Below are 25,064 nucleotides of genomic sequence, written 5' to 3'. Positions count from 1 at the left end.
GTAGAGTAAATCCTATCCACTCGCGACTTCTGTTTGGACTTGTGTACGATTGGACTTGTGATGTTTTTTAAATTTGTGTAAATATGTTGGGACTTTGAGACATTCCTTCTATCAAGACTGTGTTCGAACTTCCCGCGCTACTGGCTGCGGTAGCGCCACTAGCTGGCAGTGCCGGCAACTAGTCAGTCTTTGTTATCGCGCTGCCTCGGTAGGTCGTTCCGTCAGGAAAATGGTGTTACACAGTCAAAACAACTTCGATACAGTATATACAGTCAAACCTCATTAATACAAATCCGCTCAGTACGAAATTCCCGTTTATGCGAAGTACTTTCACAGTCCCAGAAAATAAAGTATGCTTTCCTATGTTATTCAGTACTTTTAATACGAAATACGGTTAATATGAATTACGAAATTGTTTTGATCCCTCAAGTAGCTGTTAACGTGTATAAGTAAACAGTTAATACAAATTTCACCGCCGAAGTCTAAAGTAAATAACGTCTTCATAACCGTCATGTAAACAAACGTTTCTCCAAAGATATATGTATGTAGCCTATGCGCAAAATGGTGGAAAAACAAGATGAAAAGTTCAACTCTAGTGGCGATGTTAGTAACTAAACTAGAAAAGATGCCATGTTATAAACGGAAAACGAAAAAGGAAAGTACTCTACAGCTTATTAATATTAGTCGTCGGAAGTGTACATACGTAGAAGTTTAAACAATCCATGAAAAAAAAGTTCTGATATTTTCCATTGTTCATGCAAGTGTGTATTAACCTATATTTTGAGTGTGAGTTGTTTTGTAATGTGACTGCGAAACGTAAACGCAACGACCTTACATTGCAAGTTAAAGTTAAAATTATCGAAGAAGTAGGCAATGGAGAGAGAATGAAAACTGAAATTGAAGTTTGTATTATGATTTATTCTGTAAGTGTTGCATTGTGTTTGTTTTCTTCAGTGTTTACCAATTGTTATGCATTTAGTGAAGCCAGCTTATACAACCAACAGTGTATATAATTTTCTTTATGGTTGTAAATATAGACATTTAAAGTTCAATAAATTTTTTTTTGTCATGATATCCCAATAGTTTGGTTAATACAAACCCTCGTTATTACAAAGTGCTAAAATTATGGTCCCTTCAGGTTTGTAATAATGAGGTTTGACTGTATATTCAAAGGCGCCGGGGGGAGGCGCACCTGATGTAGAGGTAGGAGTAGCCGAGCCAGGTGACGGCGTCGCGCAGGTTCTGCACCGAGCCCAGCACCACCTCGGCGTTGAGCGCGTCGCCCAGCTTGCCCACCAGCTGCGACTCGATGGGCAGCTGCTGGTTCAGCAGCGACAGGTAGTACTGCAGCTCGCTGTGGTTCGTGATGAGGATGCCCTCGCCCTTCGTGTCGTACTGCGGCCGGCCGGCCCGCCCCAGCATCTGCCCGCGACACACGCGCTCTCACTCTCTCTCTCTCACGCTCGTGGCAGCTGTACATTACGTTACGACAAACAAACAAAAAACACATTACTCATTACTCAAGTAGTTCAAAACCTCTTGGTGTTACTACAATATTTTTCAAGGTCACTTGGTTCTTCAGTATGTATAAAAAAATTTCACGATGGTCTCTAACTGACAGTAATTAGCTAACGAAGAAGAAGGTAATGAGGTCCGGAAATGACTAGCCTATACGTCATGATATTGTTCATGACTCGGTCTCGTGGTCAGTATCAATAATTATTTTGAATAAACAGAAGAAACAAGAACTTATGGTTTTATTTTTAGTACCTTTTATTTGCTAAAACAGAAGATTTTGGTGGTGTTGTTAATATTTTTATAAATTCCATTTCGTAATATTTATTCCACCGAAATAGTGTAATGATTATATGCTGCATTTTAATGATAACGTAATTCGTGATAAATAAGTTATAAAAGATACATTCAGTACAATAAAAATAAATCAAAGAACACTGAAAGTGATTCAACAAGAGATGCATGACAAAGAAATTAATAATTTTTCTGGTCCATGCGGTTAGGTACAAATTTTATCCTGAAATAATTAAATTCCTTGAATTTAAAATACAGAAATTATTTTTTTAAAATTACGTTTTGGTTAAATTCTGCTTAAATCACTTGCATTTCTGTGCTATATGCTGTTACGGGGTGCTTTTCGGTGTTATTTCAGTTTTATCGCAGTTCACCATATAATCTTGTCTGTAGTTATAATTTTATACAAGTATTCAGCTGTCAAATAATATGGTAAGTTTATCTGATAAACTTATGTAGCAATTGTTCACCAATGAAGCCAACGATTCATAAAATCTTCCAAATTTTTTAAAATCAAAACTGACTTTAGTAAAATGTGTTTAGTTTATACTATATAAATATACTGCATTGCATATTAAGAGTTTTAACTGAAATTTGTATGCTACCGCATCTTTGCAATGACTTTAAAAACACAATATTTTATCTAGTTTTTATTTTAAACAGAGATCAGATTTGAATGATGAAATCAGGCTAGTTTTACTTACTGTTAAAGTGGCCTAATTTACAAAGGTTCCAATTTTAAACTTTGTTCAATTAAGCGAACCAAAATCCTACACTTTTAACTATGCTTGTTCGTTTGACGTATTGATAAAATTGGGCTGCACAGATATTATTCACGATGAAATACCGTATTCACTCGCGTAATGTCTGCCCTCGCATAATGTCCGCACCCTTTATTTATATATCCTTAAAAGAAAAAATTAAAAATTCGCATAATGTCCGCACCAGTCGTCTACGGCGGGCAACACAACTTTGGCCACCCCTAAAGGACGCAGTACGAATGGAAAGTTGACGGCTCTGTAAACAAAGCCGTGACCTTCAGCTGTCCTTTCTCTCCTGTCCTGAAAGGGTGGGGAAATTCGTTGAACTGAACAAAGCACGGTAGCGGTAAACACAGCTGACCTACACGCACGCAAGTTCAAGGCATGAGTTTCGCGTCGAGTTTTGTAGTGTAGAGTACAGAATGGGTAAATATAAATCCTTCACTGCGCGGTTTAAATTAAGAGTTGTTCGTTATGCTGAAAAGCATTTGAACAGGGCTGCTGAAAGGGAGTTTGAAGTGCAGGAAAATAATGTTCGTCAGTGGCGGAAAATAAAAGAACAGTTGCAGTCAACAAATGCAACACGGCGTGCGTTTCGCGGACCCAAGGCTGGGAAGTTCCCAGAACTTGAAGTTAAAGTTTTAAACTATATACGTGAATTAAGAAGTAATGCCTGTGCTGTTTCGTATGAAATGGTTCAAGTAAAGGCGCGGGGAAAAAAAATTAACATCACATTTGCTGACATGGATCAGTCTTGTTTTCTGTTGAGGTAAGACACGCAGCGCAGCGTAAAAGAAACGTCAACTTTAATTAGTGTGTACCCTGTTTTACGTGTCAGGACAGAACAGAACCCCTCTTTGTTTACATTTGGTTGGAATCCCTCTCTCGGCCATTCTCACGCTCTAAATGTTTCCTTTCCCTTCCTCCTTCTCTACGTCACGAAGGCCATCAGTTGCCTGAAGTTAAGGGGAAGGGGGGGGGGGGGGGGGTACAGTGCGCAGCAGATGTGGAACTGGTGAGTCACTGCGCTGTTGCCACAGTTACCGGTGGCAATTACAGCAAAGTAAACATGGTCTAAGCCGGGTTGTTTGCAAGCGATCCCGCAGCAATATTCTTTTAAAATACGTAGCTAGTTAAATCCAAATTGATTTTAGATACGTTTTATGCCTTTTTAGTAATAATTAAGACACAAAATTTTGTATTTTTGTTTTTCCTTGCATAATGTCCGCACCCCATTTTTTTGGCCAAAAAAGTGGTCAAATTACTGCGGACATTACGCGAGTGATTACGGTACTAGAGCACTGAATGTTACCACACCTGCAGCACGTCGAGTGCTCCCAGCTCCACCCAGCGACCCTTCTCGGGGTTGTACACCTGGGTGCCCTTGATGATGACCGTGTGGGCCGGCAGGTTGACGCCCCAGGCCAGCGTGGCTGTCGACACCAGCACCTGCCACGAGAACCAACCACACTCCACAGTGTCCACTCCACCCGTGCAACTCAACGTAGTTTTCAATTCCTCAGCTGTCCTTTTTTTTAACTCTTATTTCAAACTTAACACCTGGGCCCTATGTCCCTAGCACACGTAACTCAGGACATGACATCACACATTAACTAATAAACAGAATGATTTGAGCTGTCAAGGGCCATTCGTTAAGTACACAGGGATGATTTTAGCCATTTTTGACCTTACTTCCTTCCCGTTAAGGACACAGAATGTATGCAACTGTAATAATACCATCAAGAGGCACTATTTTTTTGGTCGTACAAAAATCTACAAACAGTAAAATTAAAAATATTCTTAAAATAATTATAATTATTAATAATATATAAAATAAGAGTTTAGAAACGAACTACAGCGCTAAATTTTACTGCAAAGATAAATTACTAGTGTTTACCAGTGCGTTGAATCAACGCCAAATAAACGTGATTTCAAGAAAATGATAACCAGAAAACAATCTGCGAGTGTAAGGCACATACTGCAGTAAAATAGTACCTGAATGTGTCTATCGGCGAACAAATCTTCAACCAGGGTTCTGTCAACGCGAGTCATCCCAGCGTGATGAATGGCGAACCCGTACGGCAGCAAGTCTTTCAGCTCGTGGTTCTAGAAACAGTCACAATGGTACAGCCTAGAATAAATCTCAGTATCAGCTTGTATTTTAGTTAGTCTTTGCCAAGGACATCTGATTATCACGGCTCCCGTGATTTCAAGAACATAAGGTAATGTCTTATTTTTTTATTTTTTTGCTTCTTAACTGCAATATTGGCAAGATAGTGAAATCCAAGAATCCACTTTATAATTAAAATTACAATTACCCTTATTTTCATGTTTTCAAAAGAACAAGATAAGATTCTGTAGTTGAGTTTCCAGACAGCAGCAAATGCAAAACACTTCTAAGTAGTATTTTGTAAATCAAGCATTTCTTTCAGAATTAGATGGTTTTGGACACTAAACACAATAACCTGTACTGAATAGAGAAAGAATATTATTCTTGGTGAAAAATTCCTAACCTAGCCATAAATTGGTACGATTGACTTACTAGTCGGGATCAAATTTCCTAGACTTTTCCAGGTTTCCCTGACAAAAATTAAGATTTCCAGTTATTATTGGAATTAAATAGTTTCTATTTCATCCAAACAGTTCTGCCAAAATAGAAATGTTCATTTGAATCCAGCCAAACATTTGTGTACTATTATGAATTGTTATTTAATTTAATATTATTATTATATATTATCTCATTAATAAAGTTATTTTATTGACATGAATCAAGGTAAAATTTTATTTTAGAACTATCTAAACAGAATAATTCTCTGTATGTTCAGCAAACCCCTGTTTCTCAAGGTACATACTTCAAATGTTGTCTTATTTAAGAGGGAAATTTTATTAAATGGGTAAAAACAGGTCCAGTTGTAAATTTAACTTAATTTACAATGCAGGTAATTTTCTTAAGGACGATATGGACGTAGTTATGCAAAAAGGAACCGACCCACAATTTTGTCATATTTCATTTGAAAATAAATTAAAACAGTACAAGGTTGATCGTACCGTCGTTGCTATTATTATATCAGTGTTTATACTAGACCATTAAAATTATACCCACATTATATTATCAATAGGAGAATTACAATTTATAATTAACTTTTAACTTCAAAATACTCAGAATAGGTTTTAATGTGGGTCGGTTCCTTTTTTGCTTAACTACGTCCGATTGCCTTAAGCGGTAGTAACTAATTATAATTGAATTCCCGTGAGTTTCCCCAGTGTTCTCGGAACCAGAAGAAGATGCAGGACACGGCGGGGCGACACTGACCTTGACTTGTTCGGCCTCAGTGCGCAGCACCTCCATGGACGCCGACCCCTCCCTCAGGAACTGTCCCAGGGTGTCCTTCTCCAGGCACATGTCACGGACCGCGCGCGCCGTCTTTCCTGCGGCACGTCAGGTCCACCCCCCGCTGACCCTCGGCCCAACTCACTTAACCATCACACGCGCACAAGGAACCAGGGAGGAAAACCCACGGACCGGCGACACCACGAAACAACGGACGCTCCGTCGAGATGGGCATTAAAAAGAAGTAAATGCCACTGTTGGATTTGTAAATAGTGCTTACCCTAGATTCATATTAACTAATCCAAAGTGTTGGACGCTTCAAAATTCAAATATGGCGCCATTTTGCTGCTCAAGCGATCCTGGTGGCCACCAGGAAAGACTCAGCGGTTTATCTGGTGCCGGCGTCATCGGACGTCCGGCTATCGTTTTTGACTTTCATGTCATATGGTAACAGTTTCAGTACGAAACAGCCATAGTTTCAACGGCGTATGAATCGACAGTCACCATCGATCCAACACCATGTGACACAGTAGCATCTTACTTGCTGTACATATCTATGACGAAACAGGCGATGCGACCCAAAAATAAAATTTAAAAAGTAGTGAGTTGTTTACTACGATTGCAGATGAAATTTGCCGAAATTGTACTCATAATATTGATTAAATGAAATACAGGTTACCCGGCTGAAGTAAATAACAAAAACTCGTGGATAACTGAGGTTTAAATATGTAAATAAGAGCTCATTTGATCACTAATTTGGTAATAAAGGACTAAAAAAAATTAAAAATTGTCTAATTTTCCACAATTCGTAAAAATTTTTTTTTAGTGGGATTCTAATTCTTAGTTCTTATTCTTACTATTTGAGTTCAATATTCGTATTCACGAATAATTTGATATTCATTTTCGTATTTGATTTGAACTAAAAAACTTATACACGCACATGCCTAATAATATGTCAAATTAAACATAGCAAGCTGATTTTTAACTCCCACGTGATTCAAGTGGACAGTCTCCAACTACATTTTACATTTAACGTGCGACTATACATAAGCGAGGCGCCAAATTAAAAACAAATTTAGCAAAAAGACTGCTGGAAAATAGAGTTGCAAGACATCCAGCTTCTTCAGGACTTTTTTCTCAAGACTTTCGAGACCTACAGTCACCTGATGTGCGAAAGTGAAATGTCGGTAACTAGAAAGTGGGGTGTTCGCTCACCCGTCTCCTTGCGCGAGTGCACAAACACCAGCACCTGGTTGCGGCCGGCGTGCTCCATCACCTTCTCGTAGACTATCTCGTTCATGACCTGGAAGCGCTTCATGGCCTTCTTCTCCGTCACGCCGATGTACTGCTGCTCCAGCGCCACCGGCCGGAAGCTGTTGTCGAAGTAGTAGAGGCCCTTCGCAACACACCACACGCCCCCCACGTCAAGCGCTCCTCCCCGCATGACCCGCTGGTCGGCGGCTCACCAACACCCAGGGCCGCAACTAGGAGGAGGGCAAGCGGGGCATACGCCCCGGGCGCAAAGCTGTGGGGGCGCCGAAATCGCTTGCATTGTAATTCCTACTACAACTGGTAAAAAGTTTTTGCAAGGAAGTTACAGTAGCACAGAAACTGTTACATGTAGGTATGGAAAATTGCTTAAATGGCACCATTTTTCCGTGGGAGGGGCCCCCCCGGACATCCGCTTTATTGGTGTGGTATGTGCAAAAAGAGGAGGGGGGGGGCTCATGAAACCATTCCTGCCCCGGTTGCCAGAGACTCTAGTTGCGGCCCTGCCAACACCAACACCACACAGTCCACTCACGATTGCAAACTTGATGTTACCAAGCAAAATCCCGGTGCGAATAATAAGTTTTCGATACACAAAACTTGAATCCAACCGAATGCTTAAAATATTCGCAAAGTCGAATCGAATTTAGAATATTGTTCTCAGCAAAGCTGCATTATACTTTTTTTTTTAAAATACAGGATTGAAGTAAATTTTTTTTTTTATTATTTGAACAAATTACGTGATTAACTAATTGGGATCTATGCATAACATCATTCAATAAAAAAATATAAAATAACAATGAATAATATTAACATTGAGCATTCATAAAAGTACACGGAAGTCCCTCGTTTGCATTTTTTTTCTCAATTAACCCAATTCATTCAAGCATAACATAAAAAAACACAAAAACAAATTAATGTTTTCATGAGCGAATCTTAGGCTTCCAATGATCTAAAGCTTCGTAACAAATGCGAAGCTTCACTGGCAAGTGACACGTCTGTTGCGCTGCAAAAAACGAGGACAGGAAAACATAAAAATAAAATAACTAGCCAGTGTGTGTGTGCACGAGGCCATGTAACAGTGCTGACGGTTCTTTCTCCCTCCCTCTCTTAGTTGTAAATGTCCAGTGAACTAGCACCCACAAAATTAACGTGCCTATAAATTTTGGTTGGTAAAGTTGACGTATGCTCTTCTGCGTAATTCAACAGCTAACACTGCACTGCTACCAAATTGCTGTGCTTTTAAAGAAGTTAAATTCAAAGTAAATGTTCAGAGTGTAGCAGCATGTTTCACCAGCCTCCCCCAACCCCATAGCTGTGGCAGTTCGAAACAGAACTTGCGAAACGCCATTTTACAATGTTTTATGACTATGCACTAAAACACCATCTGGGAGTAAAAAAAAATATGTGTTCAAAATCCGGGTGAAGGCACCCTCAAATTACTACCACTGAGAAATTTCCAGGTTTTAAAGTTAATTCCCTGACTTTCTGTGAAAAATTTCAACATCCATAATTTTTCCCTGGATATTCAGAACGTGGACATCCTGTCTGTCTATGGAACTACAGGTCGACAGAATGATCCTGGCATCTCACAGCTGCCAACTGTGTTCAGCTACGGCTGACTGTTGGTTCTCATATTTGTCGGCTCTGAAATATGTTCTTTTATTCTAGTTGTGATTGATTTTTCTGTAAACAGGGCAAACATGCAGAAGAATCACAACCAGAATAAAAGAACATTATCAGAGCCTACAAATACAAGAACCAACAGTCTGCCATAGCTGAACATTCCATGGAAAACCAAACACAGCATCAATTTTGACTAGTCCTCCACAATACCCAACATCCCAAACTATAGCTTAAGAACGGTAAGAGAAGCAATACTGATCATGAAACGCGCGCGTCGAGAGGAGCGCTCTCACCGTCTCGGGGCGGACCCGTAGGAAGGTGGCGATGTCCTGGTAGTTGGGCAGCGTGGCGCTCAGCCCCACCAGCCGCACGTCCTCCTGCGTGGTCTCGATGTTGCGGATGGTGCGTGCCACCAGGGCCTCCAGCACGGGGCCCCGCTCGTCGTGCAGCAGATGGATCTCGTCCTGCCACACACCACACGTTTCTGTAGCGACCGCGCCAGATGCCACCGCCTTTGAATATATATATATACTGTATAGAAGTCGCGAGTGGATAGGATTCACTTTACGTTTTTTCAGGAGCGCATGACGAGCAGCTTTGGAACTACACCGCTGCAGGGCGCTGCCGTAACGCCCTGTATCGTCTTAGGTTGTTATTTGCACGTTAGAGCGCAGCACTGTCGCTAGCTGTCAATCCCCCGCATACCTCCCACCCAACATTCACTGCAGCTCAAGGTCGTTCAACGGGAGTTTGCGCGTCACAAAACTGTAGGGATGAGAGGTGGGGGTAGAGGGTGGGTGGAGGATAACGCATGTTTGAGGGGAGGGTGGGGAAGGGGTGTTTGAAGAGGTTCGACTCTTGCCCGCTAGGGACCACCACAAGTCGATGTCCTAGAGATGGTGGCGATTGCGGCGGTGAATTAACCAACTACCTCGAAATCGTATAAGAAATTTTAACCTGGGCTGGCGACTTCTATACAGTATATATATTCAAAGCTATTACCTAACTACTCTACTGAGCTAGTTAACATCAGGGTCATCAGCAGGCCTCTGCAAAAATCTTGGAAAGTGCAGGAGCCAGGCACAAAATCTAGGAACCGGCCATAAAAAAAAATACGCCTGTGAGAAGTTTTACGTTAAAATACCAAACGGTTCCTATATTCCCACTCGGTACAATATCAGTTTTTATAGAGTTGACTTTTGCAAATTTAAATACCGTTTCCTGGTTCTTCTCTCAGAGCCAGATATTTCGGCGCAATAAGATCTTGTAGCAACAACTGTTGGGCTGAAGTTTTCCAAAACCACTGTGTCTCAGTGACCCGGGCCCAGGGATTTGTGGAGTCCTGGTCGTCGAGACACGAGTGGAGCATTAACGGAATGCACTGGTGGGAGAAGCAAGAGAATCCCCGAGGAAACCCATCCAACTCACCGCAAACGTTCATCAACCAAGGAAATGTTCAGGCACGACTGTCGGGAAATGATCCCAGATCCCACTGGTGGTAGGGGGAGTGATATGACTGATCAATCACAGTGACTTCCAAGATACAACTAATTCAAAGGGGAAGAATGAAAGCCAACTTTGATTAGATGCAGTAGCAAAAATCAGTTGCTATTATTTAATTAACTGATAGAAACATAATAAAGATCAAGATCTGCAAGTAATTTTATACATGCAAGATTTTACCCACAAAGCCAAATTTAAAATATTATGTGCTGTAAGATTACAATCTCAGAAACTTCATATAAAAGTTTAAACTACTAACAATTTAGAACAATATTCACTAAATTTGGCTGAATTTATTATATATATATATATAATGTATAGTGACTTTCATGACCTATAAACTTTTTGGGAACTTTTGGGGATCTAGTAAACACCCTTTGAATCTGTGAGCTTTATAGTCATGGCTATCATTTGGGTTCATTATTGAAAAATTTGGAACTCAACACGACCACAGCTCATATCTCAAATTTCTCAGCATGCCTGAAGTTTTAGTATTCAACCCTGTCAAATTAAAAGACTTAAAACAATTACCGCATGCCAACAAAACTGCAGAAAATATATGGACGGTCTCCGGGTAAAAGGTAACAAGTCAAGAATTCACTTTTTGCAGGAGAAACAAAAAAACACTTAGATAAAAATTGAAGTTAAATACTTAAATATTTCTTGCATTATTCTTTTATTTACCAACATATTCACCGACATAGTTGCCAATGATTAAAAATGCATTACATATTCTAAGTATACTTTGTGACTTATTGCTGGAATAAACTAAATATCACCAAAATGTGACTTGTTACCTTTTACTCGGAGACCGTCCATATTTTGTGTGTGTTCTCAACTTTAGTCACCAGTTCAAAGGCACCTATTTTTGGACAGAGTTGCTGGGAAACAAACGCAGAACACTCGACGAGTGCCAAGAGGGAGCTCACCACGATGATGAGCCGCACGAGCTGGGCGAAGGTCTTCTCGCCGCCCTTGCGCGTGATGATGTCCCACTTCTCGGGCGTGCACACGATCACCTGCGTGGCCTGGATCTGCTCCCGGGTCAGCTGGTGGTCGCCCGTCAGCTCCGACACCGTCAGGTTGTACGTCGCCAGCCGCTGCACCCACCGGCAAACCACACACGGCTCAAACACCCGTTCCTGGTCACGAGACTCCATAAGGGATGGGGCACGTCCATTCTTCGAATTTCACAGATCCTACCCCAGGATCAGAACTGTCCGTTTCACAAGCTGTAAGTAGAGACAGGAAATATTCGCGGATTCATTTCACGATATAATCCGAACAACTGTACCTTTATATTGCTTTTGCGATTGGCTGACAGCTTATCTGAAGGACTTTGAGCCAAATGAAAAACTTTCAACCGAAAAAAGTATCGAATCGCAAGCATCCCAGTTGACAGGTGTCACGAGTCAATAGCCAATGAGCAGGAGGCATTTGTCTGAGTGTGTAGGGGATTGTGGAGTCTATCCTAGAGGTCATCCAAAGCGCGAATTTTTCCAGTCTCTAGCTGTAAGGAATCGTACCACGTGAAGAATCGTATCATGGTAAAGTCATAAGATCTGTCAATAATTTGGATGCAAAATAGATTCACATAAATTAAATGATTCATGCCACAATTGTCATATTTTCCGGCCAGTAAGCCGACAAGGTTTGCGCATCTCGCCTAGAACCAATATACAAAATATGTGGTGCAGTATTTGAAGGTTAGATCACAACTGCCGTTTTTACGTTCATTTTGATTTTTAATTTGCAGTGACCCCGACAGCTTGCATTATTTAATATTTTGTGAATTTTAATCACAATAAGCAAAACAATTGCATGATCAATTAGATTTTTGATGTCACTGTAAACATTCACGGACATAATTAAATAAAACACAACAAAGAAGGCTTTCAAAGAGCATGGCAGGAGACAGAAATTTTACACGAACAAAAATTATTGATTTGTAAAATTGGGAATCAGAATTGGAATTAAACCCGGAATCGAAAGAAACTGTGGAATGGGAATCAAAGAAATGTGGAATGACACATCCATAAAAAGGTATTATTTTTAGGCCAAATTCATTTTTAAAACAGGAGATTTGGGTGTTATTTTTTTTTTTTTTTATTAATTCTGTTTATTCTAAAAGAGAGCATATTATTGAACACATTTGACACAAATGTTTTATGATACTTATTTCACCAAAACAATTAAAACAATGAACACATTGTATCTGAAAATAGTAAACAAAGCATGGTCTGACAAAACCTACCTTCCCAAAGTTTCCGACCATTTCCTGCACCAGAGACCTCATCGGGGCGACGTAGATTATCTTGAACTCGTCCGTGTTTATCGTGCCGTCCGCGTTGATGTGCTTGCCAATCTCCCGCAGCATGCAGAGGAGCGCGACGTTCGTCTTGCCGGCGCCCTGTGACGTCAAGACACAAAACATGAAGTGCCAAAACCTTACAGACAAGCAAAACCTCGAGACGAACCGGCAGAACGAATACTTACAGTCGGCGCGCACAGCAGGATGTTCTCGTCGCTGTCCAGGGCCACTTTGTAGAGCCGGCTCTGGATGCGGTTCAGGGACTTGACGTCTTCGAACGCCGGCTGCACGTACTTGGGCAGCTTGTCTACGGCGTAGAAGGTCTCGTCCGGGTCGAACGGCTTCGGCTTCAAGGCCGGAACGTGCACTTCCTCGTAGCCTGAAGGACACAGTTACAGAAACGTAACGCTAACCAACCAACTTCATCTTCACAGACACACGAATTAAATGAGGACTAGTCCACCGTGGCTATGATGTCAATTTTTGAGCTATTTACCAAAATGTTTTGGCATGACAAGGCGTAAAACACATATCAAGCTATCATATCATGCTACAGTCTGAAATACGTAAACACTCTTATCTGTAACCACCAGGAGGAAATAAACAATTATATTATTTTGGTGACTTCAAGTAACATTATTCCACAAATGTATACTTAATCAAGTGCCCAAAACATACGAGCTCCTACACCCTAAATAAACGTAATACAAAATATGTGCCGCTAACTGTGGCCAGGATTGTGGGGGACTAACTCACTCTAGAACTATCTCCACTTCCTTTCAACAACACAAGCTGAAATTATTAACAAGATCATTGGCCCAGACGGGGGGCCGAAACATATACGATGTAAAAAACTGTGAACGGTCACAAGGTTTTCGGCAATCAGCCACCGTCTGAAGATTTTTATTAATTTGAATTAATGTATAAGTTACTTGATGTAAGTTTTTGGACGTACACCATTGCTAAGAACTTTTTCTGTTGAAGAAAAACTAATAAATAAAATAAATAAATAAAAATTACCAAAAAAGACAAAAACACACAAAATTAAGCAAACAATTGCTGCTGTCAACAAGGATATGAACACCACCAAATATTCCGAAACAGGAATATGGTCAACAAACAAAGAAAAACAAAGAAAAATGTACTAAGAGAATGAAAAAAGAAAAGACAAGCAAACACAATAATTTTACCAAAACAGAAACAAGCGACGTTTCGGGAACTGCTATCTGCTCCCGTCCTCAGGCAGAGACGCACATGGTACGGAAACACAGGTGCGACTGCAGTCCAGTATTGGTTACATTTATTCCGTTAAAATAACAGTATGCATTTTCATTTCCAACACACTCCCCAACCACAGAAACATTAAGGAATGCAATAAAGAACGAGGGACAGACAGACCTTTCCTCTGCTTGCGGAAGGAGCCGTCCGGCAGCTGGCAGCGCTTGTTGGCCATGAGGTGCGAGCCCTGGGTGAAGGCCAGGTCCTCCAGGTCCAGCAGCGTGCGCGAGCCCGGGACCTGGCCCCCCGCGCCGTCCCCGCCCTCCTCCGCGTGCTTCTTGTGGTGCGCCGCGCGCTCCCGGGCGCCCTCCTCCCCTCCCCCGTCCTCCTCGCCCTTGCCCGTGTCCAGCTGCCGCAGGATCCGGGCCAGCCCCGCGTCCTCGTTCATGCGGTCCCGCACCTTCTGGCGGTCCGCGTCGCTCTGCGACGACGCCAGCAGCGTGCAGTACAGGACTGCGGGCCACAAGCACACATCGCATATCACCCTGTCTCCCGCTTCTCACACACCGCGCTGGGCGCACGACTGAGTAGGTCGTGCGCACACGGTTCACAATACAATAGCGCACGGGACGGTCGCGTCAGTACCTACAGCACTGTAAATACATTTCTCGGAAAAGTGCCACGACGATTTGATCGTTTTGAGGGGGTAATAGTTTGACTACAGTATAGATATTTTTCTATCACTAGAAAAAACAACCACATTACGCTGGGTGCACAACTGGAAAAATTACAGCAACAGTAGGTCGTGCGTACAAGATTCACAATACAATAGCGCACGGGACGGTCGCGTCAGTACCTATAGCACTGTAAATACATTTCTCGGAAAAGTGCCACGACAATTTGACTGTTTTGAGGGGGTTTAGTTTGACTACAGTATGGATATTTTTCGATCAATTCGTTGGTCATAAAACATAATGCAATAACCAAAGGGAATTAGTATATATAAAAAAAAATATGTGAAACTGCTGGTGGGATAGTACTGGAAATAATTTATAACAGATTTAACATTTTTAATATTACCCATTATTATTTTAAAAGAGGGTGGTTTTTAAGGAGCTTTTTTTTATAGACAAAAACTGTAAAATCAGGTTTTAAGTTTGAGATCCAGACCTTCCCCCTATTTCTACTTTTTACAATTGTGCTTTTGAGCTTGAGTGGAATGAGAGCAGACTGCAAAGGGCCTGCCCGTCTACATGTAGCATTAGTTTCGTAAATTAAGATAATGAAATTAAACGTGTCTGCTTTCAACTTTGCTACGAAAAGCAGTTTGATGTACATTTCAAACTAAAAAGTGGACTGGGGTGTGAGAGAGATAGGATGATTGAATGAAAAATCAGTTGAATAACTGGAAAACTATAAAACTCCATTTTCAGAATAAAAATTTTTATTGACAGCTAACCAAAGGTACGTACGTAGTATTTTTTTACCTGATGTTGGTTCCCTTGTGTTTACCTCAAGCAAAATTATTAAAAATTATCTTTTTCTCCCATCTAGTTATAATGCACATGCAGGACTGTTGTTACTAATAGGCATACCACACAAAACAACTTCCATTTCAAATGGAACAAATTCATATAACATTTCAAGGAATTTATAGTACTAGTAACCCTGTTTCGTTAATTTGTACATGTATTTACCCCAAACTGAATATAAGTAATGTTAAAAAAAATTTCAATTCCTTCCTTACTCTCATTTACCAAGCAAGCAAAGCTCAGTTACCTGTTGTTAGTGATAGGCATACAATAAAAAATGTTCTTATCGATAAATAACTAATTCATTAACATTTGAGTGTTTTATCAACCCGCTCGATTCGTCACAATTAAGTTAGTCAACTGTTTGATTTTTTGCAGGTTTTAAGATTGCCATTTTTTTTCTCACCGCCATAGTGTATATACTTTGGTGTTTGACTTTAACAATCAAGTGAATTACTGAATATATTGAAATGAAACTTCTAATGCGACTTCCAACAAGGTTGCGTTAAACGTTTAACGCTCCTGGGGAGGGGGAATAGAAAGAGACAGAGCGAGAGTGAATGCGTGGCACTCGAACGCATGCGCGTAGTATTACAGGCCAACGCAAGAGGGAGAGAGAAAGAAAGATACACAAAGGTAGAAAGTAGGAGAGAGAAAGAAAGTGAGTTGGTAGATCCCAAGCACATGCACGTGGCATTCTTGCTATGCAGCGAAGTAAACAGTGTGAGCGTCGTGAAAACCAAAGGGGGAACTACCATTGATGCAGTTTTTGCAAGAAATATTGAAAAAATAGAGCTCAAACATTTCGTATCTTAGTTTAGTTATCATAATCCCATTGTAAATGTTATAGATTTAGATATTTCTCCACTTGAAAATGATAATTAAAAGATGCGATCAATTGTGAATTGTAAGCAATGTTAATAAGGTTTGTCTTAAAGAAACAATATGATTTCACTAAAAATCAATTTCTACCCCTTCCTATTTTAATTTCCACATTACGAAGTTTCACTTCTTCCGCGCGGAGGGACTCCACGCACTATTTTTTTTCCTTCTATTTTTCCGAACGGATCACTGAAGTGTGAAGTCTACTTCTAACGTGTGTGGTGGTCATGCACAGTAGCGGATCCAGAGTGGGGGGGGGGGGGGGGCCTAAGGGGCTCAAGCCCCCATCCAAAAGCATCTGGGTCCACTATCGTTTTAATGTTTGCCTTGATAAAGCCTAGCCTCAGCTGGGTCAAGCCCCTCCCAAACCAAAATCCTGGATCCGCCACTGGTCATGCATCCCACTTTTGTTCAGTTCCCTGGCTTTTCACCCTGTTTCCACACAGTTTGAAGCCACCCCGCACGTGACGGGCAAGCGAAGCCGCCAGACCCGTGCACTCACTCATCTGACGGTGCTTCTTCAGCAGCTTGATGAAGTCGAAGCAGTCGTAGCCCAGCAGCAGCACCAGCTGGTTCTCGCAGTCGCGGTCGTCTCCCGCGTCGCGCAGCACGGACAGAACCTCCGCGGCCTTCGCCTGCGACACCATGGCGTCGTCGTAGAACTTGGACAGCCGGCGCTGCAGCCAGTACGCGTCGATGTCCAGAGGGTGCAGCGTCTTCTCCTTCTTCATCTCCTCCGCCCCGCCGAGCTGCGGGGCAGGCACGCAACCAACAGTGCAGTCGGCCGTCGCTGGCGTTTCCCCCCCCCCCCCCTTCCATATTCCTATATCGATGGCTTAGGATGAAAACCTTGTATCTCATAAAATGCACATTTTACAGCAGAGACAAAAAAACCGTGCTACTGATATACGTGTTTTCTTATTTTTCCCCCGATAGAAAGCAGTAGGATGCACATTTTATTTCTGTCAAGCAAACATTTTGTGAGATACGAGGTTTTCCAGCCAAAAACATAAAAAAAAAAAAAAAACGTATTTTCGTCCAAAAATTGAGATACGAGGTTTTTCATTCTAAGCCATCGATATGCTTACTCACTAACTGCAATGCTAAAGAGACAAGAGCATCACGAAGCAAAAATATTAGCCTACTCCACACATATGTGTATAAAATAGAAAATGGAAGTGAAACAACATCGTGAAATTTGAAAGAGACACAAGAGATGCGGTGGCCGAGTGGTACAGCAAGTAAAAAAAAAAAGAAATCTATTATCTCTGAATGAAAATTAAAACAATTTAACTAAAAGTTTTCACAAAATCAAAAGCTACAGAGCTCTATCGAAGAAGCTTACATTCTCAGCGTGGATGGCCCCGTCCAGCCTTGCCTCTTCCCCTTCGTCGTCATCTTCCTCCTCCCTCACTTCCCCGTACATGTCCTCGTCATCTTCCTCTTCGGACTCCTCGAACTGGACGTTGATGCCGTACGTCTCATCGATGTTTTCGTCTGGAACAAAATAACGAGTCTTACGTAAAGTTCAGCTCTCGACAATGTTCTTTCGCAGCTGATTACCAGTTTCTAAGCAGGGACTATTATTACATTGCAAATTTACTATCAATGTACATTACTTAATTGCAACTACGCTTGCAATGTTCTGTTGGTGAATGAGGACAGCATGCGTAACATTTAGATCTTTGACTGTTGCTAAGAACTTATTACAGGCCCACATTTAAAATTATGATCGTGGAGGAGGGAGTAAACTGAAACTACACTTAACACACAAAATCAGTAAACTGTCCTTCAATCAACGCAAGCTTTATCACGAGAGGCGAGAGGAGCGACAAAGAGAAAGTGACATGAAAAGGACGGATCAATTTTAATATTCCTTAATGTTTTCAAACGAAACGAACCTGTGGTTTGCACTTTCTCCTCCGTGCCGAAATCGGTTATTTTCTTCCCCAGGTTGACGAGGAGAGCGAACCGCTCCTCCGCCAGTGGACCGAGCAAGGATTCCGTCTCTTTCTTCTTTTCCCTCTCCTTCAGGCGGTCGTTCTTCAGCACCGCCAGAACCTCGTCAGCTGCCCCGCACAGGATGTCCCGGGGCTGCTCAGAGACAACCGTCATTGTTATGTCAACTTTACATTTTTAATCTGTTATACTTATTTCTTTAATTAATTTTACTGTATACTACAAAGTTATCTCTTCAAGTGATATACTTAAAACTACATTTTGGATCTGTTTCATTGTCTGCCCTTCTATTATACCTTTTATAAGGTAAATATAGTAACATAATTTTTTGTTGTGCTTAAGTAGCATAGCCGAGACTGTTTTCCACAAGAGATATCCCTGATCCTATTGTCACTGCCCTACTTTTTACTTTATATCAGCTGTAACTTGACCCTGAGGTTCTCCAACACGTTCAAAAATACAAGAAATACCAATGGAGGTAGACAAGGCACAGAATATAAAACATTCTGTGCACGTACACACTATACAGGATGCTTCCGAACAGGTACATAGTGCACACATCCCTATATACTTTAGCCAATGGAAAAAAAAAAAAAACACATTTGTAAGGGATGGATGACATCAAAATATGTACTTTTATTGCCGACACCACCTATTAACAGTTTCTTGACTGTACTAATATAAATGCAGCCAATTTAGGTGGGATATATATGGAGTTTTAAGCCAAATGCTAATTACAATGACCATTTCAATATTTTTAATACCACATCAAACAGTTAGCCAAATTAACAAGAATTTGGTTCTGAATTCACCAATTATTGAAAATGTAATAGGAATTAAGGTAGATGTACCAGTAGTCGTCATGCTAAGAAGAGTTTTATAAAAAAAAAATTGTGTACATAACCTTGTAGGTGTATTACTGCCCCTACATGTTTGTTTTTAACCTCAAACTTTACTCTACAATGCTATCCAACACTCTTCGATAAACACAAATTATTTTTGTAGATTTATAATTTTGAAAAAAGTGTGATTTCGAGCCAGTAGTCGTCATGCAAATTTTCGTGTTTGCCAGTGTTCGTCACATGTTTGTGCCAGTAGTCGTCATGTGCGATTTCTGCTGCATTAGTTTAAATTCATGGATCCAGAATGATAGTATTGTACTATTTGGGCTTCAAATTTTATTTGGTACTATATTTTAAACATCAAAATGGCATTTCATAAAGATTGTTCAGTAATATAATGAATAATCCTCATTAAATTTTGAATTTACTTACAGCACTCACGGAACAAAGAGGGACAGCACATAGAGCTGTAGCAAACCGAATGTATTCGTTACTGAGTAACGGGTGTGCCGTCTAGTAACGAGTAACGAAACGTTACACACGGCTGCATTTTGTTACTCACATTTCTCGTATATTTTACGCATGCGCGCGCATATTCAATGAATTTACGATACAAAGAACGATGTTTGTTTATTAACAAAGTATAATTTGGAAATTCCTCGTCTAAGTTTTTTTACTGTTTATTAAAGGTATTATGTGTGTAGACAAAGTTTGAGATTGGAACAGAAACAACGTAACAAAGTATTTTTTTACAAATTAGAAATATGTATGTTTTTGTTTTTCACTATCGCGTATTTTCACGTTTTTTTTTGTTCTTATCTTAAAAGAGATATAATAAAGCCGCTCTAATGAGATTTAATTGTTTCTTGGTTAACAAAAACTGTTTAATTATCAAATATTGTTAATTGTTTTTTATTCTATTTATTATTATTTACGCGACGTCATACTGTACGCGTACGCAATACGACTCAATTCGTTGCTGCAACATAACATAGCATGTTATGCGGTATCACAAGTAAAATATAAAAATGAATCAGGGCCCGCCCATCTTCCTACCCAAGGGCGATTTGCCTTTGTGTTTATCGGACAATGTGTTCCTTGGCACACTATTTTTTTCCGCTGCTCATTTTATACTCATACCATTCGCTACATCTTTAAGAGCAGCTTCCATGGCTGACTCTTCATACAACAGTATTTTCCGTTTTGGCATTTTGCCCTGTAATTAAAGAACGAGACATATTACAATGTTTAGTTTACTTATTAATGTCAAAATATATATCGAATGACCCCTAAATTAATGTAAACAACAATGCCTACACAATTTTTGCAATCAATAAAGTAAAGTAATTTCCGACCCAGAAGTCGTCATACACATACATCGGAAGTCGTCATAGGTGACGACTACTGGATCTGATCATAATAACGTACTTTGTCTATTAACAACAAAGAACCAATATTATTTAAGAACTTTAGGGTGTAACTTAGCACAACTTTAAATAAAATATTAAATGTACCAGTGCTCGTCAGGTATGACGAACACTAGCAATACAAGGTTTTTATTGATCCAGTTTTCGTCACCCTAACTAAATCATACAAAGAAAACGAATTTTTTTAAATAAACACTTTCACCTCTTCAAGAACATTTAACTAACACATTCAGCACAAAACATCACGAATAAACATGAAAAATTACAGAATTAGAAGTAAAAATGTGCACTAACGTCCTTAGTGTTTTAGTATAGTAATTCCCCTATTTATCTTCACTGCTCTACGAACTTTTGATGCACGGACTTTTTTTGATTGAAAATAGTGTTTGTTCCGAAAACTATTGTGGTAATTTCAGCTAGAACGTCGACCAAATTTTTGTCAATATTTAAGTTGGCGATATATTGAGCTACTTCTCTATTATTTACATTTGAAGTTGCTAGTGACGACCATTGGAGCAGTGACGAGTACCGGTGCACTTACCTTATGTACATTCATGAGTCCAGGTCTACCTGAATTCAGTCACAACTAAAATCAACGAGGCACTTAGATTGACAAGAGCCTACAACCACCGGCAACACTGTGGGACAAACCTGATCCCCCAACGCTTCTTGTATGAAGCTCAAGAGCACTTCGTACGTCTGGCGAGTTTCCTGGGTCTTCGGTCGGTACAGGATGCCCACCATCTCGTCCACGCCTTCCGACAACAGAGTCGCGCCCTTCATCCGGGCAAAGTCATACTGCGCTTCGTCCCTCTTCTGACGTCTGCAGAAAAGACACGCTAACAATTTAACCAAGGAAATAACTGGTGGACAGCTGAAACAGGTGAAAAGCTTATGTATAGATACTCAGATAATTTAATAATAGCTCTTAATTAATTAAATGCTCGATATAATCTGCATGGAAGTCAAACTTAATGATTCTTACTTCTCGAGGAGAATTACTATAAAAAAGAATGGTACTTAAAAAAAATTAAAAACCTAATTATAATTTGAAACAACTAAAAAAAATTAAAAAGACAGACATTTGTGAATATATATTATGATTCCTGCTTCTCTTGTATATTGTACATCATAGGCTACAGAATTGGTTATGTAAAACTAGACTACTTGAACTATCACAATACCCTCTTATAGACTAAGTTCAAAAAAAATTTAAGGAATTGAAAAAAAGCATATTTATATTCCTAATTTCCTGAAAAGAAGCTCTCCTTAAATAATAAAAAGGTAAATGTTAAAAACAGGATTGCATCAAAATAAAGTCAAACAAAAATTTGAAAATGAATTGTTTTATATCCTTACCTTTTTCATAATCACTGTAAAAAGGCATTTCAATATTAATATTATTTCATAAGCTACGGCAGAATTATTTCACAGTAGCATGTTCATACCTACAACTATATGTTTTTCGCCATTGTGAATTCTTGGAACAAGATGTTTGCATGTCGTTGGAAATTCAAAAATGCATTTTACTTTTAGTTCCTAAAATATTTGCTAGTCTCTCTATAAAACATTATTGCGATACTGTATTCAGTTTACCAGTAGTTTAAAATTTTATCTGCCTGCCAAATACGCTCTGTAAACTTAATTGTACGGTCCCTTAGGATTTGAAGCAATAATGCCAACTATACGAGTATTTGTAAACTATACCTATGAGTTATGTAAAATTTAAATTTTTAATATGTTATATTTATTTCTTTTACATAATTAATTTTACTGTACACTTTGTTATTGTAAAAACAAAGTTATCTCTTCAAGTGATAGACTTAAACTACATTTTGCATCTTTTCATTGTGTGTCTGTCCTTCTATTATATACCTTTTATAAGGTAAATATAGTAACATAAATTTTTGTTGTGCTTGAATAGCATACCTACCACAAGAGAATCCCTGATCCTATTGTCACCGCCCTACTGTTCAGTAGATCTTAGCTACCACTTACTTGACCCTGAGGTTCCAGAGAGCATTAGGAATATAGCATAGCTGAGGCTGTTTATAATTAAAAAGACAAGGATTTTTAAGGCCCGTCTACAACTGCAATGTCCTAACCTGTGTCCACACGACCCTCTTTCGTCACGTGTGGTGAGGGCAATGGTCCGATCTCCCTGGTCTGAATACATTAGTCAACTTGAACTTTTTGTCTCAATCTGTCCTTTGTTAGCATAGAAGAATGAACTCTCATGATATTTCTTGTATCCGGTTTCAGAAAATAATGAACATTTATTAGTATTTACTTTTGCTTTACAGAATAAAAATAATTAAATACCACAAATTTCACAAGTTAACTAAATATTGAAAACTTAGCTGTGTACACATTTACAAAACATGAAATTAGTAAGCAAAAACAATAAAAAAAAAGCATTTATTTTGGCACGTTGTATTTACTGCGCTCTAGTGACTACTTAAGAAATCAGTACATTTGTATCATGATTCGGACATCGGACAACGCCATTGTAGACAAGGCTGTTTTCAATGCGACACTTTGTTATGTAATTCACGTTAGAATAAGGACACAGACCGCCCACAGGTTCGGACAATTGTAGACAGGCCCTTAATGTCAGTACGTTACAGCTGGGGCCAAGTCTTTTCCAACATAATTGTTTTTCCATTTCAAGTGAATATTACTCCCTACTACTCAATGTATATAATCTTTTAAAACCAGCAGCAACTATACTAATGACCTCTGGAGAACCACAAGATCAAGTTGCAGATAGTACCAAGTTATCAGTAGGAGGGCTGGGGGGGGGGGGGGGGGGGTTGACAACCTAATCAGGGATATCTCTAATGGAAAACAGTTTCAGCTACACTATTAAAAACAACACAAACATTTATATTATATTTACATTACTAATGTTCACAATAATTTTATAGCAACCTTAAACCGATAAACGTGATTGCTAAATATGTAGTGTAGCGGTATTTGCGAAAGAGAATGTTAAAAATCCTAAAATACTTTTATTATATGCTATTTATCTTCCTCTTTTCATTAAACCCGGCGGAGATAAGAAATTCCAAATACTTTAAGAGATATCGAATTTTTTAATTTTCATAGTTGGGCGATATTGGTTAAAAAAAATTTAAAAATTCTGAAAATACTTTTATTTTATGCTCTGTAACTTCCTCTTTACATTATACCTGGCGGAGATAAGAAAATCCAAATACTTTAGGAGATCAAATTTTTTAATTTTCATCACAATAGGTGCGTTCATACTGTGTTTTTTGTTTCCGAGTATGATTTTTCTTTTTCGCGACATAGGTGGACAAATACATCATTTTCTACTGATGGCAAAGGAATTGTACCCGCCTCTAACTTAGGTGAGTTTTTAACGTTTCAAATTTTAACGTTTTATTGGTTATGTGGATATTGTTGCGCAAGTAATAAGTAAAAAAAAAATTACGTAAGTTCTTACTGTTCATCCTTTGTCCCGGTTTGTTAGGTCAGGTCAGTTACATCATAAATACTTTAAAACTAAACAACCATTAAAATTAATTCACATTATTTTTAATGTCCACTTAATTTGAAGGTATTTATAATGTAACTGACCTAACCTAATCGACCATTTTAATTAATTAGGCATTCACGAACACACTGCAAAATAAAAAAAATTGCGACGGTTGAATGATAGTAAAGGTCTTGTCCTGCAAAATAAGAACGGCGATATCGCCTAAAGTATTTGGAATTTCTTATCTCCACCGGGTTTAATGAAAAGAGGAAGTGAAAGAGCATATAATAAAAGTATTTTCGGATTTTTAAAATTTTTTTTTGCAAATACCGCTACACTACATATTTACCAAGTGATTATTTGTTGTACCTAACCTAACCATTAAAATTGTAATTTCTGCTAAACTACTTAGAGTATCACAAGGAAGTTTTACACAGTGATTAGGAAGAAGGTACAGATGTAAAAATATGCATTTTCAGGCTTTTGTTTGCATTTGTTTCAATGCGTTTCTGTCGTGAATATTTACACACAAAAAATCCTTTTTAGTAAGTACTGCTGTAAATTGATTCAAATAAGCAACAAAAAAATACATCAAAAGTTCTTAAGTTTTCTGTTATAACAATGAACAACTTACTTTGCCTTCCTCTCAGCTGCTTTAACCGGGCGTGTTCTTTGGTGTCTGTCACCCATCCTGGTGCCTTCTAGTTTTCCCACAAGGGACATAACTTCTCCAGTGGCTTCATCTCGGCTTCGTCTCTCAATAAGACGAACATCCGCTTGGAGCACGAGGTTAGAATTCTACAACAAAACAACCAAAATAAAATATTTTGCATCGGTTGGAAAGAAATAAGTTGATAGGCTGCATGTGAATGAATTTCATAAGAGTAGAAAATAAATAAATAATAAAAATGTTCAACTTACAGCTTTGTATTCATACTGAAGCTGTCTTGCTGCAGCATCCGCCATCTCGGCTTTTTAAGCAAATTGTAACTTCAGAAACAGATAATAATAAATTAAGACATTACTCAAACAAATAGGGAAACAAACTCGTTTCAACACCATTCGTAATCATAACAGATATACACAACTGAAAAG

General features: G+C 39.3%; 1 protein-coding gene across 1 annotated transcript in view; it reads right to left on the bottom strand.

Moving 5' to 3' along the window:
* Positions 1-25,064, bottom strand: part of LOC134536167 (U5 small nuclear ribonucleoprotein 200 kDa helicase) — a 49,277-nt gene extending 24,213 nt beyond the window's left edge. The window contains exons 1-16 of the mRNA XM_063375799.1: positions 24,891-25,064; positions 24,604-24,767; positions 21,122-21,293; positions 18,144-18,336; positions 17,588-17,739; positions 16,745-16,991; positions 14,009-14,341; positions 12,796-12,989; positions 12,554-12,709; positions 11,229-11,399; positions 9,090-9,260; positions 7,117-7,297; positions 5,884-5,999; positions 4,566-4,676; positions 3,888-4,019; positions 1,193-1,422 (exon numbers count right to left, since the gene is read on the bottom strand). Of these exons, the coding sequence (XP_063231869.1) occupies positions 1,193-1,422; positions 3,888-4,019; positions 4,566-4,676; positions 5,884-5,999; positions 7,117-7,297; positions 9,090-9,260; positions 11,229-11,399; positions 12,554-12,709; positions 12,796-12,989; positions 14,009-14,341; positions 16,745-16,991; positions 17,588-17,739; positions 18,144-18,336; positions 21,122-21,293; positions 24,604-24,767; positions 24,891-24,935 (2,768 nt within the window). The 5' untranslated portion in view covers positions 24,936-25,064. The remainder of the gene's footprint in view (positions 1-1,192; positions 1,423-3,887; positions 4,020-4,565; positions 4,677-5,883; positions 6,000-7,116; positions 7,298-9,089; positions 9,261-11,228; positions 11,400-12,553; positions 12,710-12,795; positions 12,990-14,008; positions 14,342-16,744; positions 16,992-17,587; positions 17,740-18,143; positions 18,337-21,121; positions 21,294-24,603; positions 24,768-24,890) is intronic.

The sequence above is a fragment of the Bacillus rossius genome, chromosome 10, assembly GCF_032445375.1.
Source record: "Bacillus rossius redtenbacheri isolate Brsri chromosome 10, Brsri_v3, whole genome shotgun sequence".
Taxonomy (NCBI): domain Eukaryota; kingdom Metazoa; phylum Arthropoda; class Insecta; order Phasmatodea; family Bacillidae; genus Bacillus; species Bacillus rossius.
This window is presented reverse-complemented; position numbering and strand designations above follow the sequence as displayed.